This window comes from Oryza glaberrima, chromosome 3 (genome assembly GCF_000147395.1).
Source record: "Oryza glaberrima chromosome 3, OglaRS2, whole genome shotgun sequence".
NCBI lineage: Eukaryota > Viridiplantae > Streptophyta > Magnoliopsida > Poales > Poaceae > Oryza > Oryza glaberrima.
This window is the reverse complement of record NC_068328.1, coordinates 11,859,735-11,882,258: the sequence shown is the minus strand read 5'-3', so window position 1 is coordinate 11,882,258 and position 22,524 is coordinate 11,859,735. Positions and strand designations below refer to the sequence as shown.

Here is a 22,524-nt window from a genome sequence, read left to right as displayed (position 1 = left end):
AGAAGAGAAAAACTACGGCGCATTCTCTTCTGGAATTGTTGGGTGCGAAGGTCCCCCATTCAAATGCATCTTATTACTACACGAAGTCGGTAAATCTGAAGCAAGCATGCAAGCGGCCACGGTTAGGTCTGGAGCCCTTTGAAAAGTACATGGTGTTCCACGCCTTTTCATCCCTGTTTCTGATAGGAAAACGAAAGCTATCTTCCCTCGCAAAGGTTGTCGTCTAGCCATCTAGTCCTAGCTAGCAGCACAGTTTAATTAGGCTGTGTTTAGATCCAAACTTTGGATCCAAACTTTAGATCCAAACTTCAGTCATTTTCCATCACATCAACCTGTCATACACACAACTTTTCAGTCACATCATCTCCAATTTCAACCAAAATCCAACTAAACACAGCCTTAGTGTCGGTGAGAATAAGCAGCACCATTGTCCTCTCCATAAACTACAGAGTAAAAAGCTCTCGACTTTTCACAGGTTATGTGAAATTGTGAGGGCTCTCCCCAAATTACACTAAGGTTAGCTGCGACGACTCTCTCGTTTTACGTTTTACGTGAGCATGTTTGCTAAATTGTTAAACAACGTGTTCCGTATAAAAACTTTTTTATTACTTCCTCCATCTACTTTTTATAGTCATATTTCATCTTGGCACAATGACCAAGGATAAGTAATTCTATTTATCATCCATTTAAACATGCTACTAGTTACTTATCATAAACAAGCGATTCATTAATATTTACATTTTTTAATGCCCAAATGCCCATGTAACCAATCTTGTGTAGAATAATGAAGAGTCACGCATTAAATCCGAAAAAGTCATTAAGAAAATAGGTGATTGGATTGAAATATGCCTATCAAAAATAGATGGAGGGAGTATAAAGTTTCTTAAAAAATCAAATAAATCCATCTTTCAAGTTATAGTATGTAATTAATACTCAAATAATTTTATGTTTATAGATTATCTTATTTTACGTGCCGTCGAAAAACTTCGGTCCAATCACCTGCATTAGAATCCAGTTGCTAGGAACTACATGTTTAGATTTAAGAGTTGGATCCAGAGTCACCTATCTATTTATTTTATTTTGTGAGATCACTTCAACCTGTTTTTTAAGATAAAAGTAAGGCCCTCTTATTCAAAGGAAATTCATAGGAATTTTAAAGGATTTTATTTATATAGTATTTTTTCTTACAAAGCCCTTTGAATCAAAGGAATGAACCCTATGGAATCCTATGAAATTCCTCTTCCTATACAAGTTTTGTAGGAATTTTAACAAGAGGTAGAACCTCATGGAAGAAATCCTCTGAGTCTTTATCTCTCCTTAAATTCCTGTGTTTTTCCTGTGGTCCAATCAAACGGTCATTTCTATGTTTATCCTGTGCTTTGCAATCCTTTATTTTACACTTACATTTCTATCATAATCCTATGTTTTCCTATTCCTTTGTTTTTTCATTCCTGTGATTCAAAGGGGTCCTAAAACTGTTTGGTTGAACTTTAGCTTTAAAAGAGAGATAAAGCTAGAGCTTAAGCAATCATGACCTTAACTCAAACCCGCGTAATCTTAAAAAAAAAAAAAAAACCCTCAAACCCGCGTACAGTTTCTTTGAATTGGCCAAGCACGATTCCGCAAGACACATCATGTTCCGTCATTAACCAACTCCCCGTGGTGGTCATACTCATCAAGCACACGCACGTACGCATATGAACGGACTCACGCGCACACCAGTTGCATGGCGCGTCCAATCCCCATCTCCCAGCCATCAATTGGAAGTGGGTTGTCAAAACCATGGCGGAAATTCCCCGACCGATCATCCCTTATGTAAGAGTGAGTATTGTTTTTGACCGTTAATTTCTGATTCTAACCATATACAAAATAATTGTTTCTTTCGGTTACACAACATATTCATAACGCACACATACAACACATGTAACACATACTCACACCCCACGAATATGTCTCACAATACATACTCTAAGAGATGTACATCCATCATCTCACCGTTGAAAACCTACCTATACATACGTAATATTCGTGGACGACGAGATTTGAAAATCATATAAATACCAAACTTCTTAACTTCATCACCACAATATTGTTTTCTAATCTCTTTTATCATCATATTACAGTCGTCGCTAAATAGCTAAACTGATAGATTAAACATGATTACTTCTCGACTGGCCGAGAATCATTTCTGTAGATATGTCACCATTTTCGATCGTTTGAAGAAGGGAAGAGGAAGAAGAAGAAGCAGCAGGAGGAGGCAAACGGGAGATGGGTCCAAGCCATGGCTGTAGCTGTAGGCCTGTACTGCCGCTGCCCTGCATGTGGGCGCGGCGGTCTGGCCCTCGATTTCGCCTTGGGCCGCCGAGAGCAGCCGCATGTGCCGACGACTCCCTGATCGGCGGCAGCCTTCCCTTTCGCCGGGCCCACACGCAGAGGAACAACGAGGAGTACCGAGTACTATTTAGAAGAGGAAAGAGAAAAAAAAATATAGCAGGGTTCCTGGTCGTTGTATTCTTCTTGCGTGTCATCGAATTTGCACGTAGACAAACAAAATTGGGGTTTGCGTGTGAGCTCGGAGTAGTTTGTTTGGATGTTAGTCGAAAAAAGGAAGCGAGTTGATCGAGTATCACGAAGAAATTGCTCCCCAACAGTGCCGAAAAAGTGTCTCTAATCTGTGCTGGAAAAGGCCCCGTCTTCGTAGATCACTCGATCACCCTCTGTTTGCAGGGTTGGGCGGTCCTGCGGACAAATAATGCAATGTGGATTCTTCTGGTTCATTCATGATGGAAAAGCATTAGATTTAGCTTTGATCTAATTAGAAAAGGAAAATACGAGGAAGCACCGACGGTACAGTGATATAGCCGTGGATCTCTCTCACTGGGATTTAAATCATGATAAGTACAAATATTATGCACAGATTGTTTTCAATACAAAATTAGTGGTCCAATGATTTGTTATTGGTTTCTGTGTTCGAACATGTTTTAAGGGTGCATTCACCGAACATATCTTCCATGTAATTGAGTAAAAACACGATACTCTCGGTACAAGCATGGTGTATCTCACGGATCATGGGTGTCGTTGAGCATTGCGCTTTCCAAAATGTAAAAAGTAAAAATAAAACTTTCATTCATCATCATCTCTACTATTATAAAAATTAAAGATATTTTTGCCGGTATTTTGGTACGTCATCCTGAATCGCTTTTAAGTTCGTTCGCTTTTGGAAATACAGATCCATGTTTGAGTCGGATTTTAAATTTATTTGCTTTTGGAAATATAAAAGGAGTCGTATAAGAAGTCTCTTTAAAAAAACTCGCATGCTAACTTGAGATAAAAGTCGGACTCCTAATTGCCAGTTCGTGATTTTCTAGAAAAAATATCAAGCGAATTCCCAAAGTGAATTTCATCCTAACTAAACCGTATAACAATAAAAAATTAAAATAGAATTCACCCATTACAACGCACGGGCATTTTTTCTAATATCTTAAAAAGATAAAAAAAATCAGTTTTCAAACTTTTTAATGTTTTGTGAGCTATCTACTCCTGATAATTTATGCAATTACGTAAATATTAGGGAATGACTTAATATCAAATAATTAGAATATGTAAGACTTCAAACTTAGATCGTCTAACTCACCACCTTATGAAGCTAGCTAGAATAACTCTGGACATTTCTCATAATTTCTGTATTTACTGCCTCCTTTATAAAAACACACTTAAAGGTCACACTCAACGAAGAAGGATCCAAATCCCTACGCAGTGCCAGCGAAGCACACTACAAATAGCCAACAGAGACCCGCGGATAACGCACCAGACTACCCCAATGGCGCCACCCCTGCTCCTCCTCCTCGCTTCTCTCCTCCTCGTCGCAGCGCGGCGAGCCCTCGGCCTCGGCCTCGGCCAGTGGCAGCCCGGCCACGCCACGTTCTACGGCGGCGGCGACGCCTCCGGCACGATGGGTACGCACTGACGCACACTGACACTGACAGTCTGACACAGATGGCGGCTTAGCTTACCTATGATCTCGCCGCTCATGGCGCCGCCGCCGCCGCGCGCGGCCGGTCTTGTCGGTGCAGGTGGCGCGTGCGGGTACGGGAACCTGTACAGCCAGGGGTACGGCACGAGCACGGCGGCGCTGAGCACGGCGCTGTTCAACAAGGGGCTGAGCTGCGGCTCCTGCTACGAGCTCCGGTGCGCGGGCGACCGCCGCCGGTCGTGCCTCCCCGGCGGCGCTACCGTGACGGTGACGGCGACCAACTTCTGCCCCCCGAACTACGCGCTCCCGGGCGACGGCGGCGGCTGGTGCAACCCGCCGCGGCGTCACTTCGACCTCGCCGAGCCGGCGTTCCTCCGCATCGCGCGGCACGCCGCCGGGATCGTCCCGGTCTCCTTCCGCCGCGTGGCGTGCGCCAGGAAGGGCGGCGTCAGGTTCACCGTCAACGGCCACGCCTACTTCAACCTGGTGCTCGTCACCAACGTCGGCGGCGCCGGCGACGTGCGCTCCCTCGCCGTGAAGGGGTCCGGCTCCGGGTCGCGCGCGGGGGGGCGGTGGCAGCCGATGTCGCGCAACTGGGGGCAGAACTGGCAGAGCAACGCGTACCTCGACGGCAAGGCGCTCTCCTTCCGCGTCACCGCCGGCGACGGCCGCTCCCTCACCTGCGCCGACGTGGCGCCCGCCGGCTGGCAGTTCGGCCAGACCTTCGAGGGCAGGCAGTTCTAGATTAGTTTAGCCAAGAGGATTATTATCTCTTAATTCTTACTAGTATCTTTTGAGTTTAATTGCACACCCAATCGGTGTTTAGTGAGGTCTAGTCGTCTAGTAGATGCTGAGGTTGCTGTGGGCTGTGGCTCCTGCAAGAGAAGGCAAGGCATTTCGCGCCCGCGTGTCAGAGGCCGGATGGTTTGCAGTTTGCTGCTCTGCTCTTAGTTCAGATTTGTACAGGGCATGTGGCATGAGTAAATGAGTTGATTAGTTAGGTCCAGAGAGTGGCTGGCTATAGTGTGAGCGGTGATCGGTGAGCCAGCCTCTCTGAAAAAGAGTGAGCTGTCTGTACAAATGCAGTTGCTTGTTTGCTACTCACTCCATTTAAAATATAGCAATTTATATTATTTCTAAAATATAGTAAATTATCAATCATAATCATCTCTAATTTATTTATTTTCTCTATATACTTAAATTTCGGCCATGAGTTACTGTAAAATTCTGGGCACGACCAAAATTTGGCTCGCCAACCCTGAAGGCTACCTTGTACTGTACTTAGAGAACAGCTGAACTCATGGAGTCGTGGTTACCTTTAGCACCACGTCCCTTGTTTATAACCTACTCGTCCTTGGATGTGAACAAGGTAATCTCACAAAATAGCTGAATGTAAGCCTGGAGGTCACTGAAATTCGAATGGATGATTCTAAAATATGATATCATTGTATTCCAAAATTGAAATCCAGCAACAATTTGTATACATAAAAAATGAAATAACAATCAATATGAGATCCATCGTATAGCACCTACCAAAACACTATAGGCACCTTACTGGCAAAGAAAAGGTTCTCTTTATCAACAGCACAAAACACTATTAGTACACCTTACCAGCAAAAAAAATACTCTCTTTATCAACAGCTTTGAATGGAAGCTCGTCAATTTACAAGCTGCATGAAACTGTGCTGATCGCTGGATCTTCGGCAGAGGCGAAGACGCCTTTCAAGGATTGGACGTCATCAACTACACTCTGTGACTGCTGCAGCTTGGCTGCCTCAGAAATTCCGGTCACCAAACCGATGGGTTTGCTAGCCATCAGAGCCTTGGAGATGATGTTTCTTTCTTGTAAGATTATACCAAATCAATAATTTCCTCCCTCAGCAGAGGCTCGAATAAAATTGAGATGATTTTTTCAAGGATTTGACATCATCAATTGTAATCCATGACTGCTCTTTTAGCTTGGCAGCCTCAGCAATGTCTGAGTTGCAGCCATACACATGGATTGCTAATCGTCTGCGCTTGGGAGATGATGGTTTAATGTAAGTATTGTACCAACTGATTACATCCTCCTTCCGAACTGTCCTTAGCTCTTCAGCTTCCAGTTTTGACATATCAAACATATACCTACATTTAGATTTACACACAACGTGAGATAGCATATATTGGGTAAATAAAGAAAAGATGAAACATTAGCGAATCCCATCACATTCAAAGAGGACATTTCTACTGTGTTTGTTCCAATTTTCAAAGAAGAAACACATTTTACAAGTATTAAGTTAAAATGTTGTCCAAGTTTTATGCGTGACTATCATAAAAGAAGCCAGCTCCGAACAGAGGTATAAAACCAGCAATGCTATCTAGAAACTCTGAAAATGAATGTTTCAAACAAGTTCCTGACCAAGTCTATTGACTGAGCTACGGCAATTTGTTATCAGCAATAATCTGGTTTTACAAAATATATGGCTCAGAGAATCTGGTTTTGGCATTTTGACTGGTGGCAAGACACATATGCTGGACTAGATAAAGCAACAGTATGCCCACAAGCAATAATCAGTTAGACAGCAAGTTTATCAGCTTCCAAGCTTGATCCTAGCTTTCATGTTGTCAAACATTATTACGCAGAATATGTACTTTGACAAATTAACAATAAATGCCATTCAAAAGTACTATCCAAATGCCCCGCAAAAAAAAAAGTACTATCCAAATGAAAAATGATCACTAGCTGCAGTTTGGAATAAAATAATACCTTTTGTCAACAATCTGCGACCAATAATCTCCAGTTTGATAACTAAGAGAAGGATCCTTCTCCAGCTTATCGGCTATTAACCCACTCCTGTGATGCTCAAAAGTCTCTTCATCAAGCCCATCCTGCAAGCACACAGATTAATGGATAATTGGACACAACAAAGGATATTGAAATTTCAAAGCCACCTTAAAGATTTATTTTTTTTTGGAACGGGAGGATTTTGATCCAAATCCTCAGGATCCTATTATAAATTTGAAATCCAAATAACACTGAGAATAATCCCTTCAACCACACACCCCCTTTATTGTCTTCGAATCCAGATATGAAGAGATAAGGGTGAACTTTGATTTAATACAATTTCATAAGGTTCAGAATTAAGGCAATCTTTTGTGCTATGATCACATCAACAGTAGTAATACGAAGGTTAAAAGATACCACAGAATAGTAATATGACAGTAGTAATTAAGAACTGAAACATACATGTGCATGTTAAAATAGGATAGACGCATACCAGCAAAGCAGATACACCATCAATGAAGCTATCAATCCGACTTTGTAGGTAAACAGGGCTATACTTGGAGGACGTGACTCGAAAACAATATGCGAGCACACGGTAAGTCATCCGCGGACTAGAGTCCACAGTATAGCCAAGCTGCTCCTTTGTCCTATTATTGGAACACCAAGAGAAGCAATTAGCAAGGCATCTTATAAAAATATAATTAACACTGACTAAATTGTAAACCACTCTGGTCAAAAGGATCCTAGAAATTTGTTTAGTTAAATTTATTTTAACTTGACCAATAACTTTGCAAATATTTAGACTACACACAATAAAAAAGAGTAAATCTGTCCCCAAAAAATTGCATTCAAAATATTTGTGTGGAGTAAGATGACATTTATCTACATACTTGTCGAGGCAACAAGCAAGCACAATATTTATACCTGAGCTGATCAAAGCAAGGTTCTTCAATAATGTTGCTAAAAAGATCTGTAATAGCTCTGAGTTTTGTTGCATCCTTCCCAATGTCTTGTTCAACTGGAAAATAAACCTGACAAGCAATTGTATATCAGAAAGTAGTGTAATTATGTCAAATCAAATTATCAAAGGAAACATAAAAGGCGGCCCATGAGGCCCTTGTTCACAGGCAAACCGAGGCTCCAAACCATAATGCTGGCATGCAATAATTGAAGAATTCAAATGCATCTATGGAATATAATGTTTATGATGCTTTAGTAGACAGTCATCAATAGAGTGCCAGAATATATAACCCCACCTCAACCACAGAATTCTCTTCAAGTTCATTCTTCACACGGACACTTCTAACAAAATTTGTATCATCAGGAATGCAAAGAACTCTTTCTCCATGCCTTGCCTCATCAGGCAGTGTCTGAGCTGACAATGTGTTTTGGAATATTTTTGATATATTCATTGCTTCATCTTCTGATAGGTTACCATGACAGAGGCCCTCGATGTGCAACTGCATGTGTGCAAACAGATAATCATATGAAGTATATAGAAAATCATGTGGTACGCTGAACATCCATTTTTTTGTTCCTCAGAAACATTAAACATTTCCATATTTGAAAATCATTTGCTATTATGTAGGAAAAGGTGGTTAAGTGGAGAAAAAAATCGCATAAAAGATCATCATGGTAATGGATACCTGCGAAAGAAGCTTTGGCACATATGCCACCAGATCAGAAAAGGTTAACTTCATAAGAACTTCCAACTTTTCATCGACATCCCAGAATATTTCACGTAGGATTTGTAACCTCAAGTAGGTTGAATGGCTCATAGGCTTCATATTCGTGTTTTTGTAAGCTCTTTCCAAATCCTCCTTGATGACCTGGGTTAGGAGATATAAAGGAGATAAACAAACCACAACAGCTTGCTAAAATGTCCCTCTCTCTCATACTGGTCATGGAGGTCAGACAGTGTGCTTCTACAGCTAAGTACTAACCCATGGAAACTAGCGAGTCCTACAACTTTGGTTGACAGGATGTGGAAGAGTAAATAACATACTCCCTCCATCTACTTTTGATAGTTATATTTCATCTTGGCACACAGACTAAAGATAAGTGATTCTAGTTATCATCCATTTAAACATGCTACTAGTTATTTCTCGTAAACAAGTGATTCATTAATATTTACATTTCTCGATGCCCATATAGCCAATCTTGTGTGGAAGAATGGAGAGTCACGCATTAAATCCGAGAAAGTCATTAAGAGTAGGTTGTTGGATTGAAATATGCCTATCAAAAATAAATTTTTCAGATTTGAAAATATGACTATCAAAAGTAGATGGAGGAAGTACTATAGAAGGGGAGGAGTCAATTGTATAGGTTTATTTCTGCCAATGTATGATAGCAGGTACAAGTGTCCAAGATTAAGATACTTTTAATTGTGGCAAAGTGAAATACATGAATCAACAGGGCTTAGGGACAAAAACATGCCTGAACTCAGCTTGTTTTCAGCCATCATAATCATTTTTGGGTGATATACTTGTCAAAAAGAGCAATTTCTGATTAACATGAATATCAAAACCTGCTATGCCCATCTAAATCCCAATGCCTAGGCTACATTCATTCAATGTGCTCATCCTCCCAGAAATCAAAGTAACGTGTTTTATATTTCAGAAAAATTGTAAGATGGACAGAAATACATGATATGTGATTCTCTCTAATCTTTGTATGTCAATAGTCAACAACTTCAATATCTTCATGTTAATTCCTCCACTTTTATTTTGAAAAATCAAGAAAACAGATACAGAAAAACAAGACTTCCAAAGAAATAATCCAAACTTTTTCTCTACATCAGATCAGTCATCTTTCAAAATAATAAATCATGAATTGCATAAAACAAGTCATATTTCAGTTATATTTCAAAACAATGTTACCTCAAACCTATCTGACTTTGGAGAAAAAGATTGAGAGGCAGCCAAGATACTGGACAGCAGGGTGGACAGCTTGTCATTGTAACCATAAAGCTTTAATTCAAGGTTGCTACCAACAACGGACATTGAAGTCTCCAGTTTAGCCACATATGCCTGGGAGAATCATAAATCAATTGCAAAGAATAACTCAAACAGTTCAAGGAATGTAACAGCAGACAACTAAGTTGGCATTTAACACCAGATATGGCAGCATAAAACTGGTACTGCAACAAATTCAAGAACACACACCTGGTAGAGGACCTCGTTCAGCTCATCTTTAAGAAGATTTACAAATAGATCTGTCAGGACAGAGTTTTCAAGATTGCTATAGCCATCCTTGACAGAAATCAAAAAGTATGTGTTGGCACGAGGTACATTAAATGTCATGTCCATCTTGTACCAGAGCTTTATGAATGGTTCATCCACAATGCATCGAGGATTATCATCACTCAGGGGTTTTGGCATATTAGCATTTCGCAGATTAAAGTCCCCTGGAATAAATTCATTCTTTCGTGGCAAATGAAAAGCATCATCTATTTGTGCTGGGTTTCGCCAACTTTCCATGAAAGATGACGGAATGTCCTCCTCGATGTATTGTGCGCCAAACCATGGCTCACATTGAATAGCTGCATGCAATAAACTGGATTAGAAAGGCTATCATGAGGAAACAAACTGTAACATGGTGTCACATTTGTCCTTTTAAGAATCCATGAAACATGAAACAAACATAAATCTCAGAGCTCAATGATCTGTTGATATCATTCTGCAAATAGAATAAGCTCCATCTATGAGAAAAGGTACAGCTAGGTCAAAGATGTGCTATAAAAATGAGTCGTGTTGCTTAAGTTTCCATGCATAAACAACAAAAGTTGATAGTCAAAACAAAAAAGTTGCTGGAGGCTTCTAATTTCATACACTACATTAAAGAGCAGAATTACAAGTGCAGTGTTCCATAATTCCCTTTTCAGCCTTCCTACAATGCTCTCATTCCACCTCTTTCCACAAGATTAAAAAAATACAGATAGTTTAATAGAAACACTGCAGTTGCATTTTTTTAGCACAAAACATGAAAAAAATCTCTATTTGCCAATTCAAATTTCAGGATTAGTAAAATATCCATTTAGAAATTCGGAAATCCAGGAATTTCAGGTGTAGTTAATAAAATATCCATTTACTCAAAATATAATATATGCATTTCAGAATTAATCAAAATAAGTTTTCCTAATAAAGTGAGCACTGGATAATAAAATATCAAGATCTTGTTTGACCAGTACGATATCAGATAGAGCAAAATGGTGAACAAGAGTTGGTTTAACGAAGGAACACCAAATGTTTCAACATATAATAATATGATGAATTATAAACCTAAAAAAACTTGCCCAATTGCATGAGTTCATCGTTCATGAGTCTGAAATAATATTTTTCATACACTGCCTGATTACCTGGGGACTGTTTGTCAAATGATTTACTAAGGACATCAACTCTCATGTTGTCTGGATGGAAGAAGCTCAAAACATGCTTTACCAGCTCTGGATCCCATCCCTCATAAATATATTCTCCAGAAACAATGTGCTTCTCAGAATAATATAGCATATTTTCTGCAAAAGAAAAAAAATCAGTAAACCCTGACCAATCCATAAACTAAAAAGGAGAAAGGGATAAAAAGATAAGGTAAAGATAACCTGCAAGATCTACAGCATAATCATCCGGAGGTTGCTCTTCTGCAAATCTGAACTCCATGTACCCAATGTCCTGAAGTTCTTTGAATATCCATTCTTGTGGCTCAGACTGCTTAAGCAACTTTATATATTGGTATACGGCACTTATGACCTCGTAAAGCTGGAAAAGCCTTCCATGTTAGACGATGCATCATAAGCTGATCTCATTACTATCAAAATACAGATCTAGTACTCAGCACGTATTTATCACATAAGGTGGGGAAAACAAACCATGGAATGTTGTGTTTCAAACAAAACCATTCTAAGCCCCAGACTGGTCCACCTAATAACAGTGTTTCTAGAAAGTACTTAGTTCTACCAGTTCTACAGTGAAAACAGATCTGATGAATAAAAAGGGAATTGCAACATATGGACTTCCCTAAAGAACTGTTAGTCTTGGCTATGTTTGGCAACCAGACTGGTGGCAGAAAATGAAGTCAAAATAAAAATGAATAACAATTTCTTAGCATAGGCATTCGTAGCAGACCTTTTATTGCAGCTTTCTATTTAAACTTGACATAATATAGAGAAATATGTAAAATACATTGTTATGAAAAAGGAAAGGGAGTTTCACTCATTCAAAATATGCTTTAGACATTTCAAAGGTCTAGGCATAAGAAGTTATACATACATTTTTCAGTCCTGAATCAGTAAGACGGATAGACATTTCAAAGATATAGGCATATGAGGAGCGTTGTGTCCCATCAGTGCCAACACCAGCACTCAATGAGCTTGCCCAACCTTTAGCTTTCAGAAAACAAAGTAAGCTTCCCTTTCCCTCTGAAATAAAAACAAAATGGTCAATTGCTAAATGGCAGAACAGGAATGTTATAATTTATTCAAAATAAATTAATTATATTGCAACTTAACTTTTTAATGCAAAAAGGTTTGGTCCTAAAGAACTACTGTGCTGAAAAGCACACATCATCTAACAGATGATTAACATATATTAGCAAATCACCACAGTTGAGTGCATAGCTGAGCTGCAGAAACATGAAATGGAACAACTTGCAACAATAGCTGATTATCAGGTAAAACCAGCTGTTGTTGTTATCATATCAACCAGAGGAAGAAGTTATTTTTTTCTAATCAGGATAAGAGCCTATTGAGGAAGATGCGCTGGTGACAATATTAGGTATAAGAGAAATAAGCACATCATCACTTACATCCAGTCCCATGGCTCAACTTGCAGAACAAAAGAAAGGGCAAAGTAATGCACACTTTACTAAGCTCAAAAGAAATCCCAGTCTCCCAGAAGAAGAAAAATAAATGCTAGAGGCAGTCCACTAGCTTAGCATTCAACCTTCTAAGCTAGAGCATATACATTGAGGAGTAAACATGACAAGATAAAGGTGTGTGCCAGCTATTTTACCATGACCAAGGAGATGTGCCAAGTAATCTTCTGGTTTCTTCATGTATTCTTTGTGCAGACAAGGTAGTGTCCATGACAAGCACAGGCTGTGAACATCTCTAACAGCCTCTAACCTGTGAAGTTTACCAGATCTCCAAAAGGGCATATCAGTCTTTGGACTCATATCCAACAGAGGACCACCTTTAACCTTACTAAATAGTTCCATGGTCCAACTTTCTAGAATGTCAAGGGGTTCTGAAACAAATAAACCAAAAATACATTCAGTATATCCTTACCTCTGATTAAAAATGATTTGAGGTCATCATACAATTAAAAAAAAGTGAAGAAGCCTTACCTCCTCCAATTATAACTAGCTTCATCATGCCTCCATGATAGTTAGTCTTGTACATCTGTAAAATCTCTTCCCTTAGATTAATTCCACTGCCCATGGCATCAACCAAGCTTTTCTTGTTTCCTAAAAACAATCTCAAAAGTTTAGACCCAATACAATTCAGCTGATTGCACTACATCAAAATGAACTTTGCCAAATGACAAACATACCCCAGGTAAATCTGTTCAAAGGGTGCCCTTGTGAACAAGTATGAGACTGAAGTTGGTAAAGACGGCAGCTATCACTTTGCAGAACTTGGTTGAACTCTGAAGCAACATAATTGTTCAAGTGACAGCAGTTCTAATGTGCATAATCGAGAGAGAGAGAGAGAGAGAGAGAGAGAGAGAGATATGATCTAGCAGTGGTTAGTCGGGACAAGGTTGAACATACCAGAGTCTACTGCCAATATCTCACGGTCCATAGCTTCCGCCTTAACAAGAGGTGATACAAAGAACTGAGAAAATCTAAGAACAAAATCAAACCACAAAAAAATGAATTTTGATTCAGATTCATCGTATAAAGGAAAACATTAGAATGAAAAGTAGCAGGATTGCTACCTGTCCAATGCTCCCTTAAGATACTCCCGCTTGACCTCAAAATGGTAGCATGTGTATTCAGTTTCAGTAAAAGCATTGGACGAACCACCATGTTTGGACAAGTAACTGTCATACTGCACATGAAAGTTCATATTATAGATATGTTTGAAATTCCAGGGCCATCCAATCATAAAAAGACTACTCATTGACCATGTAACAGAAAAAATGTTCAAAATGTTGCATCTGACCCCCCCCCCCCCAAAAAAAAAAAAAAAAAAAAAAGAAAGAAAGAAAAGCAAAAGCTCAATAACTACCCAAAGATCTATCTGCCTTTTCTGCAACTAGTCCCAATTCACTAGAAGCTCAAAGAGTTGCATATGGTACCCAGATATGGGTAGGATAACTAATCTCAAAAGCAGGTCTGATTACAATTATTCGTAATTATAATACAATGCAAGGATGTGGAGATTTCATTGAAATCAAATAAGCACTAAAATAAGTGTATGAAAAATGAGGAAAGAAAGCAACTTGCAGGCCCAGATTCTCTGCATGAACTAGAAAGGGAATAAAGTGGCACATCTTCATCACAGAACGAAAATCCACCAGAAGAAACATCCTACTTTCTATTGTTTTCACTTTTCAGTGATGTGTTAGCATTCAGTGCAGTCATATTGGCTTAACTTTAGATGCTTCCATGTAAGATTCACCAGTTTCAGTTATCAGAGTTTTACTAATAAAAATGTGTTGTCCCTACTATACACAATCCACAATAATAATTTAAAAACATCTCCATGTCTCCAATGCACCCACCTTAAAACATAGATCCAAACAGAATAGTTGATGCTATTAGGTACTCCCTCCAGTCACAAAAACATGCCGTTGTGGGCATTGACACGGTTTCGACTCACATAAATCTACACACATGATTTTCATACATCTAATATAAGAATTTTAAGAGATGTTCATGTTTTTAAGTTTTGAATTTTTAACTTAAAGACGCACCCAAAACGACATGTTTTCTGTAACTGAAGGGAGTATAATGGAACTAAGCAGTCTCAATACAGAGAACCTTATCAGTTACAGCCATTCTCACAGCTTGACGGGAAAAGAAAAAAAGGGTTTATATGCACATTGTACAAACCTCATTTTCATCTGGAAACTCAGAGCTCCCCATAAAAAGCATATGCTCTGCAAAAGTGTAGTATTCGTTCAGGTTCATAAGCATGGAAACTAGCCGAGCTTCAACCCATTACAGGAGAGCATGGACTAGAAGGTATTGTAGTTTTCAGCTTTTAACAGGTGCATACGAGCAGTTTTGGTGAGACAAAGGATACGATTACAAGGATTACAGACCTAGAAAATGAGCTAATCCCTGGGCCTTTGGAGGGTCAGCAAAACTTCCCATTCCAACACACATTGCAGCAGCAGCCTGAAACACAATTCATCACTTTGTAAGGATTGAAACAAACATCAAACTTCAAACACGCATCAAAATCCACATTATCTAATATGTCGATTAAATGATAAAAAAAACATCACACCACAAGCCCACACCAAATTCTTCAAGCTATAACTTGGTACTCTTAATAGTCCAACAATAACTACCTCCTGAGATTCGAACCACAGACTTCTAAAAGGTTAACAGAAATCCAATTTCCATTACATTGGTTATGAATCACCTAGCTTAGCTGAATAAATGACCGTTTCCAACACTACTAAATGTCTAAATCACGCCAGATCCAGGGGGGTGTTAACACAGTGTATCAGAGTCACCACACCACACAGAGGAGATTGAACTAATGTACTCGCACAATTCAATCTACAGATTAGGCAATGGTAATGTAGGACTAAAAGTAAAACAGGCCATTACCTTCTTAACGAGCGGCTCGGAGCTGCCCTTCTCCTTCCTCCTCTTCGGCTCGCTCCCATCCTCCTCGTCCTCCTCCCCTTCGTCGTCCTCGTCGTCCTCCCCTTCCTCGTCGCTGTACTCCTCATCATCGTCATCCTCATCGCCGTCCTCTTCCTCATCGTCCTCCTCACCCATGTCCTCGTCCTCGTGGGGCTTGGAGGCGTGGGGGTCGGGGTAGCCGTCCGGGTAGATCTCGGGGTCGTGGACGAGGAGGGCGCAGAGGCCGTTGGGGAGGCGCAGGAGGCGGTAGGAGCGGTGGTCGCTGGGCGACTTGATCACCAGCTCGTCGTCCCGCCACGCCGCCGCCGCCGCCGCCATCTCGGCCTCGCCGCCGCCCCGGGAATACTACGGGAGAGGTGAAGACGAGGGTTATGCGGCGACAGTAGCAGCGCCGCTTCCTTGTTTGCTTCTCTAATGAGGTTTTTTTTTTTTGTTTTAAAGTCTTTTAAATAAATTCCTTAAAAAAATTAGGGCTACATAAGCAGATACGGATTCTGTGGGGACTGGATGCGGCTCAAATCAACTTTTTTTTACGCTTTGCATCGGGTGCCAACTGTCAACTGGACTACCGGTTGGGACGGCTCGGTGCAAATTGGTCGTGTAAATTTCATATTCCCTGTCCCAAAAATTATAAGACCTATATCTTTTTATACGGTTTTTAATAACATACTTTGATCAGTATTTTATTTCATTTTATAATCCCAACAAATATGAAATAAGCATCACATGAAAGTACTTCAAAATATGAATATAGTGATATAGCATGCGTAATACTTAGTATAGATATAGTTAGTATGATTATTAGTAAAAAGTTACCGAGTTTGATTTTCTTTAAAAAGGGGGCGCCCTATAATTTGGGACGGATGGACTATTATAAGTCGTTTCATTTTCTAATCAAATTCTTTTAAGTTTGACAAGTTTATAGAAAAATGTAGTAGTATTTTCAATACAACACAAATATGTTATCAAAATACATTTAATGGAACTAATTTGATGTTTCAGATGTTGCTAAATTTTTCTATAAATTTGGTCAAATTTAACAAACTTTGACTTATATAGAGGGAGTGTTTTTTTATTACACAACGCATATACCATTACACACTTAATACCACACTCATACCTTCGTGAATATGTCTCTTAACGCATGCTCTAAGAGACGAAAACCAACTACATATCCCTAATCTCTAAATGTTAGAGTTTGCATCGAATATGTGTACGTAGGCGGTTACAGTTTAAAACTTAAAGTTGTACTAGGTATAGAAATAGAGTAAGAGTCGGACTCTATTACAGGATATCTCTTAAAATAGAGGTGCGGACCTGTTGTAACCGCATGTGGCGACTTAGCATAACGAGAGGAAGTGGCTGCCAGCAGCGTTCGGTCGTGAGTCGTTGTAACTTCGATACGCTATAATATGCTGGATCTGGGAGGAGCGCCCATAATCAATGCCCTAGGGATGTAGGTTTTGGCTGAAACTCGTTAACAAATATCGTGCCTTGGTGTCATCATCGTGTTTGAATTTCTTATGGTGTTTCTTCCGCGTTTGGTATCCGATCGTGATTTCGGGCTGGTTTTATAACACTGAAGCCCAAGTGAAAGTTCAGCTGCATATTCATAATATTCGTAGTTGTCAGGATTTAAGGGTTTGTTTACTTTGTTGCCAAAACAAATCTTACCAAATTTTAGTGATGCCAAATTTTAGCACGTTTTGATGTTACTGAATTTTGATAGAGTTGTTTACGTTTGGTTTGAAGCCTTACTTATTTTAGTTGAGTTCTTGTGAGAGAGAACTTTTGGAATTGCCAATCTTTAATAAGGTAGCAATATTAAATTATGTTTAGTTTATTACCCTATCAAACTTTGATAATACTTTTTTAAGGTGGAAAGTGACAACAAAACAAACCTGCCCTAAACCGACCTCACTACTGATATTTCCTTAAAGAAACAATTTATTGATCGACACGGGAGAGGTGGAGGAGGAGTAGAAGACAAATTTGTTTAAAATGACATCAGAAAAATAAAAAAAAAAGGGGAAAGGACATAGATGAAGCTGTCGCCAGTGAAAATTGTAGTCCCACTGGATTGACGATTTTAACGTTTGCTTCCGTCACGTTCGTTAGTGTATTGCCGTATTGGTGAACCAGTTCCTTTTTAAGGATTCGCTGCCATCAGCCGTATATATGCCAATTGGTGAACCAGTCCCCTTTTAAGATTTAAGAAAACTACTCAACAGGTCAGAGTTGTAATTCGATATGGTCTTTAACGTGGATGATCATAAGGGTATTACAACATCACTCTATGTCGAAACAGTAGCAGGTTTAGAGTGCAAAATGATCAGCACACATGCATCATTTGAATTTTGATTCGTCTTGTTGAAACCTCAAGAAGTAAACACGTGCATTGTCAAATACTGGAACGAAGTTTTTGGCCTCTAGTAGTAGTACTCCCTCCGTTTCCCTCCGTTTCGAAATGTTTGACGCCGTTGACTTTTTATCACATATTTGACCATTCGTCTTATTCAAAAAAATTTAAGTAATTATTAATTCTTTTCCTATTTGATCCATTGTTAAATATATTTTTATGTAGGCATATAATTTTACATATCTCACAAAAGTTTTTGAATAAGACGAACGGTTAAACATGTGCTAAAAAGTCAACGGTGTCAAACATTTCGAAACGGAGGGAGTATTTGTCAAGTCATTGTTAGCAGGCACAAATGCTCGGAGTACATAACACGCATACAAATCCATATTCCACAATAGTAAGAGACAGTGATGAAAAGTGGAAAAGTTACCCCACATGCATATGGTGAACAAGAATAGAACAATTTCCCAACATTAGTCACATACGAATATACGATACAGATGGTTCCACAGCAATCCCAATCTGAACTCCTTTTGTTATCCACAAATTCCACAGTACACATCAATCAAACTAGCATAACAGTGAGATGTACATGACTGAGAAAAAAAATAAGAGAATACATGCATCTTTTCAAAAGGTTGAATTGAATCCATGGTGAACAAGTCCACACGACCACAAAGAACACAGTATTCTCGGAGAAAGCCAGTCCTGGTGCCCTGATAATCCCAAACAACACAGCACACAGGAGATGAACCCAAAACAAATGGATGTGAGGGGTACAGGAATCATGTCCACAGAAGGGAATAGATCAGCCACTGCAATTACAAACAATTTCAACTAAATCGAACGAATTGAATAAATAATAAGCTTACAGAACAGGGAGCAGCGCGAGGATGTCAGGCTATGAACAAACGAATCTAATGGAACTGTGGGCTCGGTGGGTAGGCCTGGTTAGAAGGTGCTGCTGCTTTCACTTGCAGAGATCGAGCTGCTCTCTGATTTCACAACTAGAGGCCCTTTGCTGATGTCCAAACCCTGAAGCCGGCCAAGAGGGTCTTGCTGCATGATATCTTGCAAACCGTTTGGATGGGATAGCATGTGATTGGGCACATTAGGACGGGGTGGTTGGAATTGTGGTGGCAACTGGGTTCCACCGTTCTGGCGGGCTGCATTATGCTGGGCGAGAGGGAAGAAAGGGGTGTTGTATGGGACATGTTGCAGTCCCATGCTATATGTCTCATTGGAATTTGTCATCTCACCAGTAGCGAGCTTAAGCCTCTCCAGTTCCTGCTTTAGTGCATCATTCAGAGCTGAAAAATTATATCACACTTTTTGTTAGAACCAGAAAGGTACGCTCACAGTTGCAATTCATACTCCAGCTATCACTTCTACATATCCAATATAATTACACGGGTCTCCGTATTAAAAATCATTCTAGCTTTTGGCACAAAATTTAAGATGTCACAAATAGAACGTATATAGCTAGGATAGCTCTAGACTGAATTGTAAAATGAAAAGGGTGTGTCTATCAGGAAAGGATAAATGAACTTTGATGCTATCATTTCCAATATAACGGATCAGTTTTATACTTTTACCACTAGTTATTGTTGATGAAAAACAACAAATGTTAAGTAACTATAGTTATCCAGTTAAGGAAAATGCTCACCATCTCGCAGTTGAGCCTGTTGTTCCATGGCCTGCAACCGTATCTTGAGCTCTGCATTTTCTGCAGAAAGCCCAGTTGTGTCTCTCTGAAAGTAAAAGAAATGTTTTAAGAGCCAGTAGTTTAGCACAGCCATAAATTGAAAGGTTTTATGCTCTTTCAGAAGTCAACAGCACAACAAAATAGCATAACCTATAACAAGATAGTCAAAAATCAACGAATAGATTTATTCTTTATTCTCACATGCACTCCATCAGCATTCAGCTCTTCAAGGTGTTCACATAGCCATATAAAATAATCCAATGGATATTTATAATGATCATAGCATGTGCAGAAGTCATGCATACAACATACAAGTTGTCCAATGGTACATGAAAAACTATCAAGCTAGATGCAATCCACAAGGAAGCCGCAACTTGGTTCTCGTCTTGTATGGGATTCTTGCATCTAGCAAAGAAGCTACAGTTTGTTTGCTGTGTGGTAACTATTGGGGATGGAGGAACAGCCGACAGCCAGTTTGTTTACTAAGATTGCAAAGGAAAAACAGTGTTTCACTAGTACAGGATTACTGTTTCCAGAAACTCATGATTTAAACCATGAGGCAAAAGATAGATGGAAAGGCACCTGAAATAGTGTGAGTTGTGCTGAGAGAGTAGTGGCTTCAGTCTGAAGAGTTTGAACCTTCCGCTCAAGTTCTGTTATGTAACGAGCTTTTCTCTCTTTTGACCGAGCTGCAGATTGTCTGTTCGCCAGAATTCTGTAAGAGAACAAACTCAAGAGGTTAACAAAATATTACAAATTGCCTGGTTTAAAAATATTTCAGGAACATAATGATAATTTGTCAGCGATTGAGGGTGTTCATCTTCAATCCACTTTCCACATTACAAACAGTATTTACAAATTTAAAAGAAATCATGAATTAGGGATAAATCCCACCATAGATTTCAAGAAAGAAATAGGAGTGTTATTTATCAACATCAAACACAAGTGTAGTCAAATTTTGTTAAATAATGGTATGTTCAGTATTTTTGTATATATCAGAACAGAAAAGAAGAAATATTCATTGCCCGGATAACCTTATTAAATTAAAGATGAACTGGGGAAGCATTTGTATATTGTTTAGAAAACAAAACAAAATCGGAAGCATGTGCAGAATTACAGACAAGTCAACCAACTGGCATGTGTAAAGCGATCTTTTTGGGTTGATGTTTCACACAAACTGTTTACTGCATACAATTAGGGAGAAAACAAAGGGAGGCAATGCAATTTTAACGCATCAGACGTTAACTGTAAAAAAATAAGTTTAGATATACTATCTGGTTAAACTGAATAGCAATAGTTTATTGAGGTGGAAAGTATACCATGGTTTAGTACTGGTGAGATCACAACCATGCTGATAATTAGAACATCTAAGTTGACAGACCTACATTGCAGAAGGCATCAATGCACATCTTCAATGTGTTGAAGAAATGAAGTACTGCCCTCACGGTTTTATATTGGTTGATTGCTTTAAGATATAGAAAATTTTGACTATTAAGTATTTGCAGCCCCTAAATAGCTACTCCAGAAGGTGATGGTATTTTCTCTAATTTGATTGGCTACACGCCTACACACGACCTCAAAGAATAATTCCAAAACTGAGACTGTTGCTTTCTCTTATTCGATCGGATGTCTATCCTTTGGTTGTTGCTCCCACAGTCCCACTGCCTTTCACAATCAATCCAGACAATCCGGTTTAATAACATGTCACCAATCGCATATCATTGTGCTACATTTTCATAGTTTAACTAGAGATGCAACATTTGTTCATCACATTTCTTAGGTACCAGAGCTAAGCAAAGAGAAACAAAAAACAATCTAATCAGACATCCAAACAGTATCTAGCATCTTAGACAGTAACTAATATCGAATTAAAACCAGCGCATATGCACAACTAAAAAGTAACTAACGATTACACCTACTCTATTGACCCACCCCCTTTCACAATCCCAGCAAAAAAAAGCCTACAAAAGCATGCGCCAAGCCGCCACCTCACAGCAGCAAACACTTATCCATAACAATCCCACCAACCGAGTGCTCGATAACTAGCACTTATAACCTTAACTCCTGATCTGCCAACCAACCACCAAGCGCCATCTATCCAATAATCCACACAGTACGCAAAGAAACAAACAAGACGCAAATGCACATCTTTTTCTCTAACCTCCAGGCATTTTTCAGAAAGATGCATGCATGCATAATTGTCCTAGGTACCTCGTCTGGTATGATTCCCTGCTACCTTGGAGAAACGAAACAGGTAATCTGTTAATCTATGGCGTGTGACGGCCACCTTTCTAATCTAAGCATCAACGACAACGTCGGATTCGCGAGAGCAAGCGGATGGATGGAGAGCGGGAGATCGGGGAGGCTTTGCACCTTTTGGCGCGCTTGGGGTCGATGGCGGCGAGCTCGGAGAGCTGCTCGGGGGTCATGGCCTTCTTAGCCTCCATGACCTCCGCCAGCGACGCGGCGGCGTCCTTCCGCGCGGCGGCGAAGAACCCGGAGCCGTCGACGGAGCTGCTGTGGCGGTGCTTGGGGCGCGGCGGCGAGGACGTCTCCGCGGCGCGGTCCCGGTCGGAGCCCCCCGCGGCGGCGGGGCCGGAGGAGATCTTCTCGATGTCCATGAAGGTGGAGAAGAGGTCGTCCTCGGAGCCGATCTCGTCGAACGCCCCCGCGCCGCCGCCGCCGAGGTCGAGGTCGTCGGGCAGGCGGAAGGCGACCTCAGATCTGGCCCGGCGGTGGTGCGCCCCGCGCATGGCCGCCGGATCGGTGTGCTTTGGCTCCTGCATTGCGCTCGCCCCCGCCTCACCACCACCACCCTGTCTCCCCCCCGGTTCCCCGGCTGCGCGCGCGCGCGCCCGCCAGCAAGTGTTCGGCTCGGGGATTGGAGGAGGCGGCTGCTG

General features: G+C 40.3%; 3 protein-coding genes across 3 annotated transcripts; 1 reads left to right on the top strand and 2 right to left on the bottom strand.

Annotated features, from left to right (window-relative positions):
• The first annotated feature begins 3,746 nt into the window (after positions 1-3,746).
• On the top strand, positions 3,747-4,973 carry LOC127765028 (expansin-A6). Its single transcript, XM_052289827.1, has 2 exons — positions 3,747-3,956; positions 4,074-4,973. The coding sequence occupies exons 1-2, from the start codon at positions 3,821-3,823 to the stop codon at positions 4,715-4,717; spliced, it is 780 nt and encodes a 259-aa protein (XP_052145787.1). The 5' UTR covers positions 3,747-3,820; the 3' UTR covers positions 4,718-4,973.
• A 405-nt stretch (positions 4,974-5,378) lies between these two features.
• On the bottom strand, positions 5,379-15,958 carry LOC127765027 (nardilysin-like). The gene is made up of 19 exons (XM_052289826.1): positions 15,519-15,958; positions 15,002-15,077; positions 14,790-14,836; positions 13,670-13,782; positions 13,503-13,576; positions 13,283-13,378; positions 13,077-13,196; positions 12,743-12,976; positions 12,002-12,150; positions 11,335-11,491; positions 11,095-11,250; positions 9,902-10,278; positions 9,617-9,766; positions 8,384-8,566; positions 7,994-8,197; positions 7,662-7,768; positions 7,231-7,384; positions 6,720-6,841; positions 5,379-6,097 (listed from the first exon to the last, which is right to left on the bottom strand). Exons 1-19 carry the CDS (start codon positions 15,873-15,875, stop codon positions 5,851-5,853), a joined length of 3,123 nt encoding a protein of 1,040 aa, XP_052145786.1. The 5' UTR covers positions 15,876-15,958; the 3' UTR covers positions 5,379-5,850.
• Positions 15,959-18,423: 2,465 nt separating this feature from the next.
• Positions 18,424-22,524, bottom strand: LOC127767260 (transcription factor RF2b). Its single transcript, XM_052292538.1, has 4 exons — positions 21,998-22,524; positions 20,207-20,339; positions 19,586-19,670; positions 18,424-19,229 (listed from the first exon to the last, which is right to left on the bottom strand). Exons 1-4 carry the CDS (start codon positions 22,408-22,410, stop codon positions 18,871-18,873), a joined length of 990 nt encoding a protein of 329 aa, XP_052148498.1. The 5' UTR covers positions 22,411-22,524; the 3' UTR covers positions 18,424-18,870.